At 36.0% G+C, this 21038-nt stretch overlaps 1 protein-coding gene across 2 annotated transcripts; it reads right to left on the reverse strand.

Annotated features, from left to right (window-relative positions):
- Window positions 1-363: 363 nt before the first annotated feature.
- Window positions 364-20965, reverse strand: LOC115209904. 2 transcript variants are annotated; one of them, XM_029778494.2, is made up of 4 exons: window positions 19959-20965; window positions 3576-3775; window positions 3187-3481; window positions 364-1613 (listed from the first exon to the last, which is right to left on the reverse strand). In XM_029778494.2, exons 1-4 carry the CDS (start codon window positions 20331-20333, stop codon window positions 636-638), a joined length of 1848 nt encoding a protein of 615 aa, XP_029634354.1. In that variant the 5' UTR covers window positions 20334-20965; the 3' UTR covers window positions 364-635. The 2 variants fall into 2 exon arrangements, with proteins under 2 accessions (XP_029634354.1, XP_029634353.1); XM_029778493.2 differs by lacking the exon at window positions 19959-20965 and adding an exon at window positions 6760-7601.
- Window positions 20966-21038: the final 73 nt, after the last annotated feature.

The following is a 21038-nucleotide window of genomic DNA, read 5'->3' on the forward strand; positions in this document are numbered from 1 at the left end:
TTGCATTCTCTTCTTTTCATCTCCCTCAGACATTTTAACTTAAGTGTAAGCCGATTCCTTGTCATCATTATCTTCATGTCACTTTCTGGCACAACTCCTTCCATCTCCACTCATATATAACACGGAGTAGCCTTAAATCTCTTCCTACTCAGCCTATCCCACATCCTCCTAATGACTATAATTCTCACTAATCCCTGACACCACCCTTATTTCCCTTTTATAACTCCTTCCTTGAACAGTCTCTGTTATTGTCTCCACTATCATCCTCTGACATCAAATCTGTTCCAATCCTCACACTGTAACTCGCTCAAAACTTTACCTAAAGTCTCCAGTCACCGCCCTCTCTCCTACTCTCCCTCTTAGTCATGGAAGACTAGGGTCTTTAGTTTCACTAGTGCTGGTGCCATGTGGTTGATGATTGGAAGGGCAGCCAGCATAGAAACCATGTCAAAAATTGAGCCACAATAACAAGATGTGGTTTTCCAACCTGTTAGATCCCACTGAACCGTCCAGCTCATGGACATAAAATCATGATACACATACAAAATAGCACATATACTTAAAAAAACTTGACATAATCCATTCTTTTTTCATGATATCAAGTAAGGTCATCTGTTCTATAGAAACCAGCATCTTCATACTGGCAGTTGCACTGATGATAATTGTTTTCTGTTCCTTCCAGCTGTAAAATGTCCTGCAGGATACACACTTTTATTGCCACCAGATGTCGCCATGTTATCAAATGACTGAATTGTTATAGTTCGATTTTGTGGTTTAGAAGGGTTTTCTCTTACAGGGTTAGATGGGAAACACATTTTCTTTTCAGTATGCAATGCAAATTCTAAGTTAGAATGTAAAGAGCTTTCAAATGTATTAGATTTTAACTTAGATGATGTTCCACGTGTCACATTTGTTATTGCTTTGCTGTGTGTGGTATCTAACAATGGTAAAACAAATTCTGAAGTGGATGCATCCTTACAGTTCAGCATGGTGCTTCGTGTCTGAGAACTGTTTGAAACTGGAATGGATGAATAGAACTTACTATGCTCATATCTGCTTTCCTCAGGTTCCATAGGTTCATTCTTCACTGTGGGAGCCATGACAAAATTACCAGAGGAATTGATATCTATGTTATCTAATAAGGCAACCTCAGAGTTGTTTCCAAACAATGTAACTCTATTTTCTTTGGGTAATAATTCAGCTCTTGAAATCTTGTCATTAATACCACTGGATGATATTGAAAAGAAACGTGGAGAAAGCTGAACTGGTGTTGTAACATTTTGTGACACAGATACATTATCTGTCATTGGGTTGGATGCAACAAATGCATTAGTAGCTGTAATAGGTTGCTGATGTGTTGTATTAGGCAGTTGACTATCACACAGTTGTTCAAATTCTTTCATTTCCAAACGTTTTGCAATGATTTTTAATTGATGTAAAATATTTAGATCAAGATCTAGAATCCCATTATACATATAATCAGCAAAAGCATCTAAGGCTTTTGTGCTAACTTCCTGTGGTAAGTTAATGTGGAGAAAGTTCTGAGAGAGCATCTCTGCACCAAATACTGACAACAGTTTAGGACATACAGCAAATAAGACAACTTTATGTACCTGAAATATATAAAAAAAAAGATCTTGAGATTTATAAAATAATTAATACCAGGGAAAATCTCTTAAAACATTTTTCACTTTTAACTATAAATCTTTTCTTTAATCAGAGTATAGTTATAAGTAAATACTTTCATGCATAGATACCTTTAGTTTTGGTGTTGTAATTAAATTCTATAGAGCATATCTAAAAGGATAAGAATTGGCCTAGTTTCAAAAATGAAACGATAATTCTCTCTATGAATTCTGTAGTTCATATTTTGCCAGAGCTGTGTTACAAATAGTCTGAAAAAATTTAAAGGATCAAAAATTTTTAATACAGCATTAGCACAAATTAGGTGACATAGCAACTGAAATGTCAGAATGTCTTCATGAAGTATGAAACACAATACATGATATAAGGATATTTTTATCTCAACTGAAATACTTTCTTAAACTTTTTTACTTTTTCCCCACCATCCCAATATTAAAATGTTTTTCATTATATCATTACCAGGCCAATAGTTGAGTGCATTTGCCTCAAGGCTATAGGCATATAACAGACTTTTAAAGTAGTACAGATCAGGTTATATCAGTGTTTTTTTAAGTCAAAGAAAATAAGGAATGATTTTAAAAACAACAGCATGGAAAACGGACGTTAAACGATGATGATGATGAAATGGAACAGTCAATTTGAACACATGCACAACTTGTCCATATCCTTTTGTAGGTTTATTGAGCTGTTTGGGAAAATAATTGTTTTTTGAAAACTACTTACCAACTAAGGATTAGATATGAGAACTACCTGTAATAACCATACAGAAAATACGTGTTACTTCCCTTTAAATTCAGACTTAGATAGAAATTAGGTAAATATCGCCATTTCCACCAACTACAACTGAATATTTTATGAAAACTTCGCCCCAGAGAATTCAGAAATGTTCATCATCAACATTTTACATCCGAATTTCCATGCTGACATGGGCTAAATATAACCCACATAGGCTGGGTAGATTTAATCAATACTACTAGCCCTGGAGAGGATATCTGCAACATACACTGTATCAGTTTTTATTGAGAGTTAACACTCCCCTGGAAGCTTTGTTTGTAGAGTTCATGCATCTTTCATTTTTCTTCTCACTTTTTTTTCTAGCATGAATTTTGCAGTTGGATGCTGTTCCTTTAAAGAAACTTCATTTTGGGTTTATGGTTTATAGATACTTATCAATAAAATGTTGGAAAATTGTTTTACAATATTTTTTGGACTATTTACATATTTTTTAAAGATTTTTGTCTTGACAGCTCCATTGAAGACTTACACTTTAAACCTTTTCTGACTCTTCAATTTGTAGAATTGTAGAAAATATATTTTAAAAAATAAATATTTTTGAACGCAAGTACTAGCTTCAAAGCATCACAAACTCTTTAGGAAAATGGCTCTCTTTCATTATGATTGTTTTCAGTGAGCTTTCTGGTTTTTGTTCTAGCATTCTCAATTGAATTTTTTCAGGGTTATAAAGCTCAAAGAAAAACAGATATAGGAAAACATTAAAAAAGATTAAAAAATTAACATAATAAAGTCTTTAATTAAACTTACCATCACTGTAGATAAACCATTGTCAATACTAGCATCACATAATTTTCCACTCTTCCATAGCAATGCCAGGCTGGACATTACATTTTTCTGATGATCAGCAAGAATAAATATTTTCTTCCCTTGAGGCTGTGGTATTTCAAAGGTCTTTGGTTGTGTAGTAGGTACTGGAACTGGAAAGGTAGAGAAATGAACTGGATCTGGCATATTTTCTGACTCCTCAACCACACAGATAAGGTTTTTGATTGAAGGTTTCTGAGAATTTTCAGCCATCTTAGAGATATGACCAATATTTTGCCTGAAATTCATTGAGATAAAAATTATGATAAATGCATGAACTCAACAGAAAATACTTGCATAGTAAGAAGCTATGACAAAATTTATTTAGTTACCTGTCAGTAAAATCATTTTCTTGACAATTTTTCTTTAATTTCAAATTTTCTTCCTGAAATTCCTTGGGAAAAGTCTGCTTCTTAGGAATTTTGGCAGGTGGAGATGGAGGATGGTCACTGTCTGAGATAAGAACTGTAGCAGGAGAGCTGGGAGGTTGCTTTTTTTTGTTTAAATATAAGTTTTTATTTGATGATCCAGCCTACAATAATAAAATAGATTCTTTAAGAACAGAAAACAGGTTTGAACTTTTATGCAGAAAAATATCTCTACATTATGCAGAAAATGTCAAGTTTTATTAATTTCTAATGAAGTGAGAGAATATGACCTTAGATAAGCTTCATGAATCTGGTACAAACTAGCATCTTACTCAGAGTACAGCAATGTACCACTGATCAGTTGTGAATCAAAACCTTAGCCACAGGCTTGCACTTTGTTATAAAAGACAACAATTGTTTTTAGAGAAGAGTTCAAGTCTTAAATTATATTTTGATTACTAATTGTCAGACTCAAGTGAAACAGCTTGAGTCTGACTCTCAACTGTAAATATTTCACATCAATTACATTACTAATTCTCTTGCAAAAGGCATTGGTATCACACACTTCCTTTCCTACTACTCAACAAATTCTAGTATTTTATCCCTTTGCTGGATACTGTAGAATAACAGTTAGTAGCTAAGAAAGCTTGTCTATGACTTTGCTTAATTTTGTTGTAGCTATTTCACTTCATCAACATTTTAAAGTTTCTGAAAAAAGGCGTGAACATCATAAAATTTCTTTCTCATAGTCATACAAATCTGAAGCCACACACCCGAGTAAGAAATCCTTATTTATAGCTAAAGAGTAGTACAGCTTATAAAATAACCGAGCATAATCTGACTCTACAGACCTACCAGTGATCAGTTTACTTGAATTCATGAACAATCAGTTACAGAAACATAATATATTTCATCATCAACAATAAGGCATGGTTTCAATTGCCACATGACTTTTTCAATCGGTAATTTTCATCAAGTTAAAATTTGTCATAACTACACCTGCAACTGTACAATATGGTTTGTTTATTTGTAGCAGCTTAACACCTCTTTCAACCAGTCCTGCCTCAAAATTTATTATCCAATGGTTTGCCAAAAATAGTTAGGATTATACTTGCAAGATTTATTTTTTTACAAAAGGGCTAAATGGTTTTAAGCATATTGATGTTATGAACATGAAACACATGGTTCTACATCAACAATCTAGCATACAAATACAAAAAGTATATAAGTACACAGACAGAGAGAGAAAAGTGCAAACATAGCTGTGTGGTTAAGAAGTTCACTTCCATGGTTTGGAATTCAATCCAACTGCATGGACTGGGCAAGTATCTCTCTATAGCCAACCAAAGCCTTGTGAGTGGATTTGGTAGATGGGAACTGAAAGAAGCCCATTATATGTGTATGAGTTTGAGTCATGTCTTGGAATTGTAGGCTTACCAATACCTTGTGAGTGAATTTGGTTGATGGAAACTGCATGGAAGCTTTTACATCTGTATACATGCACATATAAGTATGTGTGTGCACACAGTTATGTTTACGTCTTGTCATTTGACAATTGTGTTTATTGGTGTCCTGATAATTTAGTAGTGAGACAAAAAGAGATGAATGATTGCAAAAGTTTGATGGTGACATCAGTTTACAATTAGAGCACAATAGCAGGACAAGAAGACACAAACACACACACATATTATGCTTGCTCTCTATGCACACATGAGCTGGATGGTTCAACAGGATCTGACAGCTTGCTTCCTAACCACATATGGTTCTGGCTTCGGTCCCATGGCGTGGCACCTTGGGCAAGTGTCTTCTACTGTAGCTTCAGGCCAACCAAAGCTTTGTGAGTGGATTTGGTAGACAGAAACTGAAAGAAGCCCATTGTGAGTGTGTGTGAGAGGGTGTGTTTGTGTTCGTCCCCTACTACTGCCTGACGACCAGTGTTGATGTGTTTATGTCCCTGTAACATAGCAGTTTGGCAAAAGAGACTGATAGAATATGTACCAGATTTAATAAAAAAATTACTGGGGTTGATTCATTCAACTAAAAATTTTTAGGGCAGTGCCCCAGTATGGCTGCAGTCTAATAACTGAAACAAGTAATAGAATACACACACACAAACAAACATAATAGGCTACATTCAATTTCCTTCTATCAAATCGACCTACAAACTTTTGTTCAGTCTGAGGCTATTCCAGAAGATACTTGCACAAGGTGTCACACAGTGGGACTGAACCCAAATTCACATTGTTGTGAAGCAAGCCACTTAACAAGAGTCATACCTGCACGCACACACATTTCTTCCAGAGAGTGACAAGTTCGAAAGAAGTTGTGTGTGGCCACTTAGAATAAAGAAATCAAAGATAAGTCTGAGAGTGAATAAATCCATAATTGTTTGTCTGACAAAATATATTTTTCGAACTAACGATAGAGCACCTAATACACTTTGTAAAGTGGTTGGCGTTAGGAAGAGCATCCGACCAAAGCAGACAACAGAGCTTGGCACAGTCCTCTTGCTTGCTAGCTTCTGTCAAACGGCACAGATCACGGCAGTATGGGAAACGGACGTTAAACGATGATGATAATGTACGTGTGTGTACATGCACACACATACACATTCATTTATTATTATTACTATTATTGTTATTATTATTAATCGGCAGAAGTTACAATGTGAGTCAAGGGCCGGGCGTTTCATGATGTCATTTACCAAACTGACAGTTTGATAAGTAGCATGCACGAATCTCTCGAGCCTAGAGTCATTTCGTAACTCCTACTGATTAATATTAATAAATAATAATACTATATATATAATACACGCATGCATATATATATATATATATATATATATATATATATAATATATATATATATATATATAAAATCATCATAACACCACATCCACGCATACAAAGAGTGTGTCTATATAAACTATTCTTGTGTGTTTGTATAAACAGACACTAGTTAACTAGTATATTTGGGTTTTAGAACAGCTTCGTAAAATGAAAACTAACCTAAAATGAATGTCTGAATTAGATTATTTATTGGTTAATAACACGCGTGTTGATCGATTACCAACAGACCTGTTAGATATTGACGTGTCTCAAATCGATGCAACGTAGCATTTATTGACAAATATGGTGATAGTACTTACCAAGTTCGCAATTTCTGCTCTCTTTTTAAATTTATGAAACCAACCTTGACTAGCCTTAAATGGACGAATTTCGTAATCTGAACTACGGGGGAAGCTTTTCTTCACATGTTCATAAATCTCTAGGGCTTTTTCACGAATAACTTCCATATTTACTTGGTCCCCCTTCTTTTGCTTTTCCTTTATCCACATTAACAAACGCTTCTCAACTTCGACTATGAAAGACCTGTTTTTAAAGACTCTGGTTGATTTATCAATTACCTTCACAGATTTTAGTCTTTCTTTTTGGGCACATATGGTTGCAACAGTCGAAGGGGGAAGCCCGTATTCAGCACAAAGAACTCTTCTTTTAAAGCCTTGTTCGAATTTGTTGATAATTTCCTGTTTTTGTTGGATCGTTATGACTTTGCGCTTCGTCTTTGTTTTGGGTTTAGATGACATGACTATTCGAAAATTTATTTTGCAAAACAGAACAGAGACAAATTTTCAATGAGAGTTAAGTGGGGGGAAAAAAGCCTTAATTTTAACTCCAGTTACGTGAAGTTAACATTCAAGTAAAAACGTGATCTCGTACGGCTCTCGTTAATGTACTATAAAGTGATGAACGTTAAACGAATTGTCGCGTCATGAAGAACTTGTTAACCGAAGTAGGAAAGAAACACACACTCACATATACATCAACATTCTGAGAAAACCGTTAAAAGAGATGGATAGTAAATGTCACTATTCCTATTCACATAAATAAACCTTATGAAAGAGGAGGAGTTTCGTCTCTAACCTTTGTCGTGAAAATATGGGTGTAGGTTATATTTGACACTTCGTAAACAAGCCAACAGACGTAATATTTTTTGTCAAGACTGTGTCACCATTACGAGTTACACACGATCATGTATTGATTCACAACTCAAAACAATTTATAAAGACAAAATACTATTTCCATGCCCTAAAATACAAGCGTTGTATAAACAATAATAGGTATTGATTCTTTCACCCGCACGATTTTTACTAAGAAAAAAAAAACTCGGATTTTTTGCGTGGACTCAAGTACCCTGACCTCCTAATATACTGCAAACTCCTTTTTTTTTTGTTCGGAAAAAAAAGGATGGGGGGAAAACCGGACCTCCCACCTACCCACCCACATCCCGAAATCACTGGAAATTTTTTTTCATTGAGTAAATTCCGTTGACCTAATATGCTACAAAACCTTTTTTGGGGTCAGGAAAACGGGGTGGGGTGGAACCCTCGGAAATGTCACCCTCCTCCCCATTTTCAAATATGTTTTGCTATTTCTTTCTTTATCCATAATTTTAGATAACATTTTGCAGAAATACGATTTCGAGAGAGTGTGGATTACATTAGATTGAAAATTCAAAAAAGTTTGAAATGAATAAGTGAAAATGCAGAGGTTATAGAAGTTAGTGGTAACGAAGTGCGGAGAGATAAACGATGAATTCATCTTTAGAAAAACACGTTAGAGTTTTTGCATGTATGAGTGAAACGGAACAAAGTATAATATTAACAAAATATCTTAAAAATCACTGGATATAATACATATAATAATCCCGAATAGATTTTCCTGGCTTGCCAGTCTTGTCAAACCGTCCAACCCATGCCAGAATGGAAAGCGGACATTAAACGATGATGGTGATGATGATGTATAATGATATATATATATATAATTATGACAGATTGTTATCCATTCAATGTTTAAGTAAACTTCGTCACCCTCTCTCTCTCTCCACATAAAAATGAAACAAATTTCGGCGCCAAAAATTGCAAAGGGAAAATCTATTTTTGGTGCCAAAATGTGTTTCATTTTTTTGTGTGGAGAAAACGTATTTCTGCAAAATATTATCTAAAATTAAGAGTAAAGAAAGAAATAGCAAAAATTATTTGAAAATGAGGATGAGGTGAAATTTCCGAGGATCCCACCCAACTCCGTTTTCCAGACCCAAAAAAGGGTTTTGTAGCATATTAGGTCACCGGAATTTAGTCAATTAAAAAAAAAAAAAATTCCCAATGATTCTGAGATGGAGGATCCGGTTTTCCACACACCCTTTTTTCCAAACAAAAATAAGGGGTTTGCAGCATATTAGGAGGTCAGGTTACTTGATTCCATGCAAAAAACCAGAGTTTTAGTTTTTCTTAGTGAAAATCATACAAGTGAAAAGATCAATGGAGGTGGGAGGTGAAATTTCTGGACCCAAAAACGGTTTTGTAGCATATTAGAAAGTCACCAGAATTCATTCAATGGAAGAAAAAATTTCCCATGATTCCGGGATATGGAGGGAGGGGTGACCGGACCTCCTTCCTTTTTCCAAATAAAAATAAGGAGTTTGCAGCATATTAGGTGGTCAGGGTACTTAATTCCATGCAAAAATTGTGAGGGTTTTTTTTCTGAGTGAAAATCGTGCGGGTGAAAGGATCAAAATCTACTCAATAATATCAAGATGTTTAAAAGAATCATCTACATGAATACATGTGGAGTGGTACATGTGAACATATTATCCTTATTTAGCTGTATATTGTGTTTTTTCACCTACTGAATAACAGAGAGCATATCCAATTGGAGATTTGTCAGGTCTCTTACATTTAGAAGCCTTCAGACATCTGCATAAATTCTTATGTTGTCTTTGATGAAGTCAGTGATGTCATTAAAGTAAATTATGAATAGAAGGGAACCCGATATTGTGCCTTGTGGGACTCCACAAATGACTCTTACTGAGCTTGATCAAACATCATTGATCACCACATGCCGAGTATCGTTCACCAGGAAGCACTCAATCCACTTAATAATTTCTCTCAGACTCCGATTTTGAATTGTTTCTCTAACAGGATGCTGCGATCAACCTTGTCAGAGGCCTAGCTGAGGCCAAAGTACATGACCTCTGCTTTGGAGCAGATATATTGTTGTAGTGAAAATGGTACTCCCCTTCCCATGTGACAAAGTGGTATGATAGACCACTATAAAGTCAGTCGTTGTAGGAGGTCAGTAATAGAAGAGTCATTGTATGAGTTCTCAGTTGGAGTTGGTATCAGTCACGTGTTACATAGACATTGAAAAAAGTTTTTTTCATGCAAACAACATTGAAAAATTTTTCATGTGGAAAAATTAAAAACTTGACACAGGAATAACAAACATTTTTGTTGTACATATTTTACAAAAAATCCATAAAATTATGGGAAACTTTTGCTCGACTAAAGGCAGTGCTCCAGCATGGCCGCATCAAATGACTGAAACAAGTAAAAGAGTAAAAGAGTAAAGGGTCTAGTTGAGTTGCAAAAACAAGAACAACAAGTGTTACATCAACAACTGCTACAACTAATTAAGTTAGTAACAAAACTGGAAAATACATTTTCGCCAGACCAAGCAGCAAATTCAATAAATGAATTTAAATATGACCCAAAAGAAGGAGTCACCTTCGATGCATATTACCAAAGATTTGAACAAATTTTTGAAAAATAATGCCAAGACTGGATGGACAAAATGAAAATGTATCTAATTCTGAGGAAACTGGCAATGACAGAGCATACTAAATACTGTAACTTTATACTGTCTAAAAAAAAGTTTCTGACATAAATTTCCTGGACACAATTGACATTTTATGTAGGATGTTTAGTGAAAAAACATCATTGTTCAACACACATTGGAAGTGTTTGAACACCGAGAAAAGAGATGCCGAAGACTTTACCACACATGTGGGTAGAAAACTGGATAAACCAACTCCAGACTTGTTCAAGTGTCTGATTTTTGCTCAGGGACTTACTGCTAAAAAGGACGCAGAAGTCAAAATGAAAATTCTCACAAAGCTGGAAATGAACCAGGATATAACTCACCAGAAACTGCCAGAAGAGTGTGATATAATATTAAAAATAAGGCATGACACAGAAGAAATCCAACGCAGAGATTGTTTACAAATAAAACCAGTGTGGAAGAGTCAGATGGCTAAAGAATTTCACAAAAAACATGATATATAACAGGAGATAAGCCTATGGATGGCATGCTTTTTTGAAAAGAGTGTTTGTTCAAAAAAGTAAAGTGTTTTCATTGAGGGAATACAGGACATATTAAATCGCACTGCAGAACTAAGATGATGAAAAACTGGACCAATCAAAAAAAATAAATAGTTTGCCATCAGAGAAAAAAATTTGTACAACATTGAAAATTCATCAAGGTGAGAATCGAAACCACTAGTGTCAAAATGCAATTAGACATGAGTAGTGACATCACCATCATAAATGAAGAAACATGGCAACAAATCAGTAAGCTGAAATTATTTAAATCAAATAAAGTAACATATGGTGTTACAGGAAAGAAATTATATTTCATCGGTGAATGTATTTGCAATGTTACTTTTCGAGGTGAAACAGAAAGGACAATCAGTTATGTGTTGAAAAAAATCACTAAACCTATTTGGCACAGAATGCATGGAGCAAAGCAACTTACAGGCTCTCTGAGACCAATGAGATTCATGCCATTAGTTTTCCTCTGGAATACTATATGTGATGCATATGGACAAGACCAGCTGTGTAAAGAAGTGCTAATCTCTAACTGTGAAGGGAACCTATGAAAGAGGTAGACCCAGAAAGAAATGGGACAAGGTAATGGAGCACGATCTTCGAATGCTGGGATTCATGGAGGTAATAACAAGTGACAGAGACCTTTTGTGACATGCTGTGCTTGAAAAGACTCATCAAGCCAAGTGAAATTATAGTCGTGGCTGTTGCTGGTGTCATGTAAATGGCACCCATGAAATTGTAATTGTGACTGTTGCTAGTAACATGATATTCAAATGTTGGGCCTCACAGAGGTGATGAAAAGTGACTGAGACCTTGATGATATGCTGTGCTTGAGAAGACTCATCAAACCAAGTGAAACTGTAGCTGTGACCATTACCAGTGTCATGTAGATGGCACCCATGAAATCGTAGTCACAGCCATTACCGGTATCATGTAAATGGCACTCATGCCAGTGGCACGTAAAAAGCACCCGTTACACTTTTGGAGTGGTTGGCATTAGGAAAGGTGCCCAGCTGTAGAAACCATGCCAAATCAGACTGGAACCTGATGCAACTCTCCAGCTTACACAGTTCCAGTCAAACAATCTAACCCATGCCAGCATGGAAAGCAGACATTAAATGATGATGGTGATGATGAAGTTAGTCAAATAGTCAGAGATTAAGAGAAATTTATGGATGTATAACAAAGTGGTCAATTGGACATTCTTATGAGCTATAGATCAAATCTATGGCTGGCATAACATTCCAACCAGACAAAGGGTAATATAGTGGTGAAACAGTGAAGTAGAGAGAGCCATAAAAACAGACAGACAGGCTTGGAAAGGTTGGAAATATGGGGATAACAGATAATCACACCAGGTATAGAATAGAAGCTAGGTGACAGGTATATTTAGCAAGGGAGGAAGCAGAAGAGAAGATGTTTGCCAATATTCTAGTTTCAGAGGCATGAGGTGTTTTAGCTTGCAAGAAAGTGTATCAGACAGAATCAAGATGTGTGAAAGAAGTGTATATGAATGGATAATGGTTCACTTACATCTCGTGATTCTGGAAAGAAAGTATCACAGCAGTGTTACTATGAAAGGCTATTAAACATGGAGAATGCATAGAAGAAACAGAGCCTTCCAAATGTGAACCTGATAACTGACAGCAGTATGATAGACAAAGCAATCAAGGGTTTGAAGACAGGGAAAGCCACTGGTCTATCAGGAATTACCTTCAATATGCTTAAACTATAGAGTGAAGTAGGATATTGTCAAGTCACTGTATAGTTAATCCGGTTGTACAGGAAAGTATTATACCCAACAACTGGTGTAGTAGCATTATAGTCAACTTGTACAGGGGTAAAGGTGATGACTTAGGGAGGACTAATTACAGTTGTATCAAATTGTTGAACCAGGTCTTAAAAGTTACAGAAAGAGTTCTAGCCCAACTACGTAAGAAGCAGGTGTGATGAGAGGAGATGCAATTTGATTTTGCGTTGGGGAGAAGTATCACTGATGTTCTTTTCATACTAAAGCAACTGCAGAAGTATTTAGCCCAAAATAAACCACTGTCCTTGGCTTTCTTCAGCCTGGGAAAAGCCTTCAGCAGGCGCCCTTGTCCCTTGGTCTGGTGATTGCTGTGGAAGCTAAGAGTAGATGAATGGCAAGTAAGAGCTGTGAAAAACATGTACAGAGGCACTGTCAGTAATGTAAGAGTTAGCAATGAGTACAGTAATAAATTTAGTGTACAGGTTAAGACTTCATTAGGGCTCAGTTCTCAGTCCCACCTATTTACCATAGAGGAGTTTGAAATCAGTTGCTTGTGTAAATTCTATGTGCCAGTGACCCTGTACTGGAATCTATAGTAGAATTAGAAAAGAAATTCTAAGTATGGAAGAAAATCATGGAATCAAAGGGCTTTAAAGTTAACTTAAAAAAGTTCAAAGTCCAAGTAAGCAGGAAAACAGACAGCATGCTTATCTCTATGGTAAAATGGTCTTGTTTGACATATAGAAAAGGTATACATAGTAATTCTGTATGATGTATCCAGTGCAAACTATGAACACACAAGAAGTGTAATAGAATCACTGGAAGATTAACAGAAAAAAATAGACTGATTGTGGCAGATACACAAGAGCAGCGTAAAAGGCAGTACATAGTTTGTTACCTAGATGACTTAATTAACTGTAAAAAGTATAGTTGCTAGAATAAAAACTGGCTGCAGAAAGATCTCTGTTGGTAATTATTTATGTATGTGTGGAAACCTCAATAGTGCCGTTGTCCTCAGAGTGAAAGGCAGACTGTGTAATATTTGTGTAATAACTATAATCTTTTATCTTTCACTGGTTTCAGCCAGAGCTGAGGTCATGCTGATGCACTACCTGTAGTTACTAAGTGTTGTTTCCAATATTGTTTTTGGTCAAGTAGCGAGTTGGACAGAGCTGCTTTTCTTTGCATCTCTTGCCGCAATGTGGGTTCATCTGGTATCTCAGATAGAAACCTGTCCAGACGTTCCTTGAAAACTTCCACATCAACACCATGTAGATATCTAAGGTTGCCTAGAAGGATGTTGAACAATTGCTACAGAATTACAGCAAATGCAATGTTGAGCTCCTGAAGAATCTGCATGTAATCAAGCTATATGCATTGCACTTACAGAAACACATCTATCTTCAGGCATAAATGATGTGGAGATACACATACCAATGTATGCTATCTTCTGTAAGACAGAAGAAAAAGAAGTCACAGTGGAGTTGCAATGTACATCCGCAAAGTTGTCATACTATTAACCCTATTATTGAACTGAAACTCAGTGTGTGACACACTCATAGTACATCTAAAACAACTTGATATAGTGATATGCACACTATATTGCCCACCTGTTGCCTCAAATCATGATGGAAAATTTGAGGAAAGCCTCAGTGCAATAAAAGAAGTACTAACACAATTGGATTAATGCACTACTATATTCCTGATGGGTGATTTCAACTTCCCCAACATCAGGTGGCCTGAGGGCAATATAACCCCAGGAATGATGCACAAAGAGTGAAATCAACAAGAATCTCAACCTGACCTTATGAGAAAGCTATTCATGGAGCAGATCATACTCTCTTCAACCAGGCACAAAAATATCCTGGACCTCTGTTTAACAAACAATGTGGAAATTATCCACAATGTAAATATATCAGTCGATATTCTCAGACCATAATATGATAGAACTGACAATGTATGGCCTGGAATTAACTAAAGATAAACTCTGCACAGATGATGCTCACACACTATCCAGCCTAAATTTCTATGAGTTTGACTGGAAGTCACTTGAAAAACACACACTCCAGCAAGACTGGCCTAAAAGCCTCTCTATGCAAGACATAGATATGAAACTCAATAAATTCATGTCAATAATGTGAGCCATATGCATTAAATATCAGGTCATCCCATAAGCTCTGTCCGAATTTTGAATAAAGAAAACAAGTGATCAAATGTTATATTTAATTGAAATTTAATCAACGTAATTTCCTTGATTATCTATGACTTCATTCCATCTATTTACAAGCTTTTAAATCCCATCAATGTAAAACTCTTTTGGTTTCAAAGCGAAGAACTCTGAAATGTCAGTTTCGACCTCCTCCTGGCTTGCAAAAGTTATGTCCCCCAAATGATTCTGTAAACTACGAAACAAATGGTAGTCTGAAGGAGCAAGGTCGGGAGAGTAAGGTGGATGAGGAATTTTTCCCAACCAAGCTTTTCAATCTTCTGTGATGTGATCTTTGCAGTGTGGGGTCGCGCATTGTCCTGATGAAACATCACTCCTTTTCGATTAACTAAAGCTGGTCTTTTTTTTCTTCAAAGCTTGGTTCAAACACTAATTGCTGATAGTAGACTTGAGCATTGATTGTTGCATTAGATGAAAACAATTCAAAGTGAATTACTTCTTTGCAATCCCACCAGATATTGAGAAGAACCTTTTTCCCATGAAGGTCCCTTCTCGGTTGTGGTTGAGCTTTTTCCCTTTTACCAAGCCACTGTTTACGACATTTAATATTTTGATAGAAGATCCATTTTTCGTCACCAGTCACAAGTCTATCCAAAAAGGGTGAAAAGTGTTCATGAGAATGGAAAGAAGAGCAGATGGCAACTCGGGGTTTGCAGTTGCTTTCAGACAATTCATGAGGCACCCAGTTTCCAAGTTTAGGAACCTTTCCAAGTTGCTGAAGATGATGATGAACAGTTGTATTGTTTGAACTAAGCTTTATTGCCAATTCTTCAACTGATAATGCAGGATTTTCTTCAAGCAATGCCTCAAGGAGCTTATCATCAAACTCAACTAGACGTCCTGTTTGATCTTCAACTTCAAGGCTGAAATCTCCACCACTGAATTTTGCAAACCCTCTGCTGCAAGTTCTTTCATTCAAGCATTCTTTCCCATAAATTGAGCGTATGTTTCGAGTTGCTTTGGCTGCAGAGTTTCCTTTTTTGTACTCATAAAGCATTATGTGCCTCAAGTGCTCTTTGGATACTTCCATGTTAGAAAGGGTTTTAATCAAAGAAATTTTAATTCTATTATTCTGTAAAATAATATTTAATAAGTTTAAATGTACACAAATGCATAAAAATAATTTTTAATTCCATTAGACATTCTAAAATACTATTAAATTTCATTCAAATTTAAAAAAGGTAAAATCAGACAGAACTTATGGGATGACCTGATATATTCCAGAGAAGAGAGCCAATACACAAAAAAACATTCCCCAAGACAGGAGAATACTCATGTTGCAGAGAATAAAGATCTTGAATAGTTTAAACAAACACCTTAATGACAGCTTGAAATCCCACTTGACAGAGGAGCTCTTCGAGAGACAAAATAAATTCAAACTCTCCCATGAAAAAGAGAAACCTGGGCAGTCGAAAATATAAAAAAGAAATCCTAAAGCCTTCTACACTTTGGTAAAGGAGTCTGCCTCAGTACGCTATGAGATAAAAAATGGCTCACTAATTGCAGACCTGGGGAAGATAAGTAAAGCACTAAATAAACAATTCTGAAGTGTTTTCACTTCTCCACAGGAAAATATGCAAACAAACAAGCTGAAGGAGTTTTCGAATGTAATCAATCTATTCGGAAAAGAGGCAATAATCGATTACATCAACATAACAGAAGAGGATGTAATATCGACCATTGATGAGATGAGATCAAACTCAGCAACAGGCCCAGATGGACTCGCAGCTGTTCTCTTAAAGACATGTGAAAAGGCTCTTGCAAAGTCACTGTAGATACTCTTTAGAGTTTCTTTGCATGTGACCAACTTCCCAACATGATAAAAGAGGGTATATGCCCTGTCCATAAAGGAGGGAACAGAGCAGATGCTAAGAACTACAAGCCCATCTCTCTGACCTCACATGTTAGCAAGGCAATGGAATGCATTGTCAGAAAAAGGCTGATAACGCTCCTAGAAGAAAACAACCTTCTCACAAACATGCAACATGGCTTCCGTCCAGGGAGGAGCTGCCTCACACAGTTGCTGCAGTACTTTGACCGGGTACTGAAGTAACAACTAAACTAGTCAGCTACAGACATAATATACCTCGACTTTGCCAAGGCCTTCGACAAGGTTGATCATGGCATGACATGTCACAAACTGCGAAACCTTGGTATTACTGGGAAACTAAGAGTGGCTGCATGATTTTCTGAAGGGCAGGAGTCAGATAGTTGTAGCCAATAGTGCTCAGTCTGAAGAGACACCAATTCTCAGCGGAATTCCATAGGGAACTATACCAGGGCCACGATTATTCGTGATAGCCCTCTCAGACATGCTTTCCGCTGTCTGACCAGTTATGCTGACGACACAAAAGTATCACAGGCAGTTAGGAATCCGGAAGACATCATAAAACTGCAGAAAGACCTGAACAAAATCTACAAACAGGTTAACAAAAATAACATGCGGTTCAATTTTAGGCATTCAAAGTATGAGTTTATTGTATTGGGACACACTTATTAAATACGTTCTGGAATAAAAAATTTATGTATTGTTATCGAAAAACTGTAACTGGTAAAATGCAGAATTATCAGAGTTATGGACAATGAAAGTGTACATGCATCAACAAAGTGCAACAATAAGGTTTAGCAGTTCAAAACTGTGAGTAGTGAAATGCAGAATTAGGTTCGCTGAATCTGGAATCAAAAATTATGTTCTGTCATCAGATATGTTTAACTGGAAAAATGCAGAATTATTGGAGTTATGGGCACTGAAAGTGTACATGCTACAGCAGAAGACACATGCCAAGTTACCACACAGTGGGACTGAACTGAGGACCATGTGTCTTGGAACCAAGTTTGTTACCACACAGCCACACCTGCACCTATGTATGTGTGTATATATGTGTGCATGTGTATATATGTGTACATATTACATGTACATCTATATATATATAAATCTATGCATACATGTATACATATACATACATGTATACATATATATATATACATCCATATATATATATGTATGTATATATATATCTCCATATATACATCTATATGTATACATCTATATATATATATATATATATATATATATATATATATATATATATATATATATCATCATCATCGTTTAACGTCCGTTTTCCATGCTAGCATGGGTTGGACGGTTCAACTGGGGTCTGGGAAGCCAGAAGACTGCGCCAGGCCCAGTCTGATCTGGCAATGTTTCTACAGCTGGATGCCCTTCCTAACGCCAACCACTCCGTGAGTGTAGTGGGTGCTTTTTACGTGCCACCTGCACAGGTGCCAGTTGAGGCTGGCAAACGGCCACGATTGGATGGCGCTTTTTACGTGCCACCGGCACAGGGGCCAGACGTGGCTGGCAACGGCCACAATCAGATGGTACTTTTTACATGCCACCGGCACTGGCAACATCCACGTTCGGACAGTTCTCTTATGTGCCACCGGCACTGGTATCACAGCTACAATTTCCATTGATGTTGATCAATTTCGATTTTCACTTGCCTCAACAGGTCTTCAAAAGTTGAGTTTGTGTCACAAGAAGGAAAGGTATGCATAAGTGGACTGGCTACATCCCAGGTAGAGGCCACGGGTTATGGTAGAAGCCACTACCATAGATACATGGAAATTTAAATTAAAATTAATAAGGGTGAAAAATTGAATATTAATTTGATTAATATGAATTGAAACCCAGTGGTGTAGCACATAAGACCATAGCAGATCTTCTAGCAAAATGAATGTCCACTGTTAATGGTTCATCCCTCATATAAAATAGTTTCACTTTATTAGTTTCAGTGTTAAAGTGAAAGCATCTGGCATTACAATATAGAGATGTTTTTGTTTCACTTTTAACGTGTAATACTGAAATAGTGGAGAAGATATGATATTGCTGTGGGCTCGCCCTAGGCAAGAAGTTAAAAATTTTTTTTGCCAATGACACTATATGGACCCTAAGTAAGGCATGTGTAAAATTTGAAAGAAATTGGTTGTGTAGTTCTAAAGTTTAGGGATTCACACAGATAGACACACATTCTCAGTTTTATATATATAGATATATGTGTAATATATATATATATAATCTATATATGTAATATATATATATATATATATATACATATATACTTATATATACTCTTTTACTTGTTTCAGTCATTTGACTGCGGCCATGCTGGAGCACCGCCTTTAGTCGAGCAAATCGACCCCGGGACTTATTCTTTGTAAGCCCAGTACTTATTCTATCGGTCTCTTTTTTGCCGAACCGTTAAGTAATGGGGACGTAAACACACCAGCATCGGTTGTCAAGCAATGCTAGGGGGACAAACACACACATGTATATATATATATATATACATATATACGACAGGCTTCCCTCAGTTTCCGTCTACCAAATCCACTCACAAGGCATTGGTCGGCCCGGGGCTATAGCAGAAGACACTTGCCCAAGATGCCACGCAGTGGGACTGAACCCGGAACCATGTGGTTGGTTAGCAAGCTACTTACCACACAGCCACTCCTGCGCCTATATATGTATATATAATATATATTATACATATTATATATATATATATATATATATAAATAATTTTTTCTATGTTGTTTCAGCTCAAAGCTGTGGTCATGCTGGAGCATATATATATACATACCTGTACGTGCGTATATATACATTTAACCACACACATATATATATCTGACAGACGCATCACTAACACCAGAAATTAGCAGGGACACTAAAGTGTAAGGTATATATATATATACACACATACAGATATCTAAGTTAAGGTATATATATATACATAAGTTAAGGTATATATATATATATATATATATAAGTTAAGGTGTATATATATATATAATATATATATATATATAAGTTAAGGTGTATATATATATATATAGTTAAGGTGTATATATATATATAAGTTAAGGTGTATATATATAAGTTAAGGTGTATATATATATATATATACTACAGACATACATAGAGGAGTGTGTGGTGAGGTCTCAATCCGTATAAGTATAAACACCGAATAATAAAAGTGTATATAATGTGAAGCAAGTTCTAAGAATTTTAAGCAAATATACAGCATTTTCATTCAGCGTTTCAAACTGAAAGCTAAAGAAAATCGCTAACTTTCGTATTAGATTTGAGAGTGTGATAAAATACACAAATGATAATATAAAAACAAAAGTAGGTCTGTTTACTTTGTTCGTTTGAAATATTTCCATTTGTCGCCATATCCTGTTTGGATTTTCGTTTTGGGGTAGGGAACTTGCTGTTTCTTGGGGGAAAGCTGGTGTACAATTCTCAGTTATTGTTCTCGCAACTTCTGTGTTGTTAGCTCCTGCTGTAATTTGTTGTATTGTTTTGAGAACAACGTTTCTACAGGCATCTTGTGGATGAGAATGTGGTGGTGGATCATACTGCAGAACATCATCAATTGTTTTGAGTCTTGCAGCGCATGTTTTTCTTTCTTCACATTTCCAGTATGTAATATTATTTTTCTTCTTATCAACAGTATAAGCGTACCCATTATATAGTAATTTCCTGCCGCCACGTTTAGTAAGAGTGAATTCCATAGTCACAAAAAATGATTGATGAATACGCTATATAAAATAATTCGGATGAACGTATGGTGTTGACCAACGTTGCATGTGTAAATTATACTGAATTAAATTCACGAGACAGTTGCAAACAACTGTCTTTTTAATTACTGTGAATATCATGCAATGTCCAAGAGTCTTCGAAACTAAAGGCTATAAAATATAAGTACAATGAAAACGTGAAACCGAAACGAAGAAATGAACTGTGTACGAAGTTTCTCAATATATGTAGAACACACCCACATACATATTAGTGTGTGCACAACAAAGTAAAAGGGTGGCTTATTAGCAATTAGAACCTAAAGGCAAAATTAATAGAGGTCGCAAAAATGACGGAATATAGTGATTAGCACCGCTTATGCTAAAATAAGAGTTAAATTAACTCCAAACCCACTAAAGCACTATACTTAATGGCTGATGAAGAGAGGTAAGCCCCTAGAATATTTAGCCATATCGCGATTTCGAATTTTGGTGTAGACTACCTTAATTCTCATCAGCAGCCTAAGGTTAAATTCAACTTCCACTGGCAATCTTATTAGAAAAACAGTTGAAGATGGATAAACATAACTCCTAAACTAATCCCCTGGCCCTTTTTCATTTCACCACCTTTTTCACAACAGCCGTTGAAAGTTTATACTAATTCACCTCCAACAATAGAGAGCAGTCAGCATATTCCCTTCC

This window comes from Octopus sinensis, linkage group LG3, assembly GCF_006345805.1.
Source record: "Octopus sinensis linkage group LG3, ASM634580v1, whole genome shotgun sequence".
NCBI classification, from domain to species: domain Eukaryota; kingdom Metazoa; phylum Mollusca; class Cephalopoda; order Octopoda; family Octopodidae; genus Octopus; species Octopus sinensis.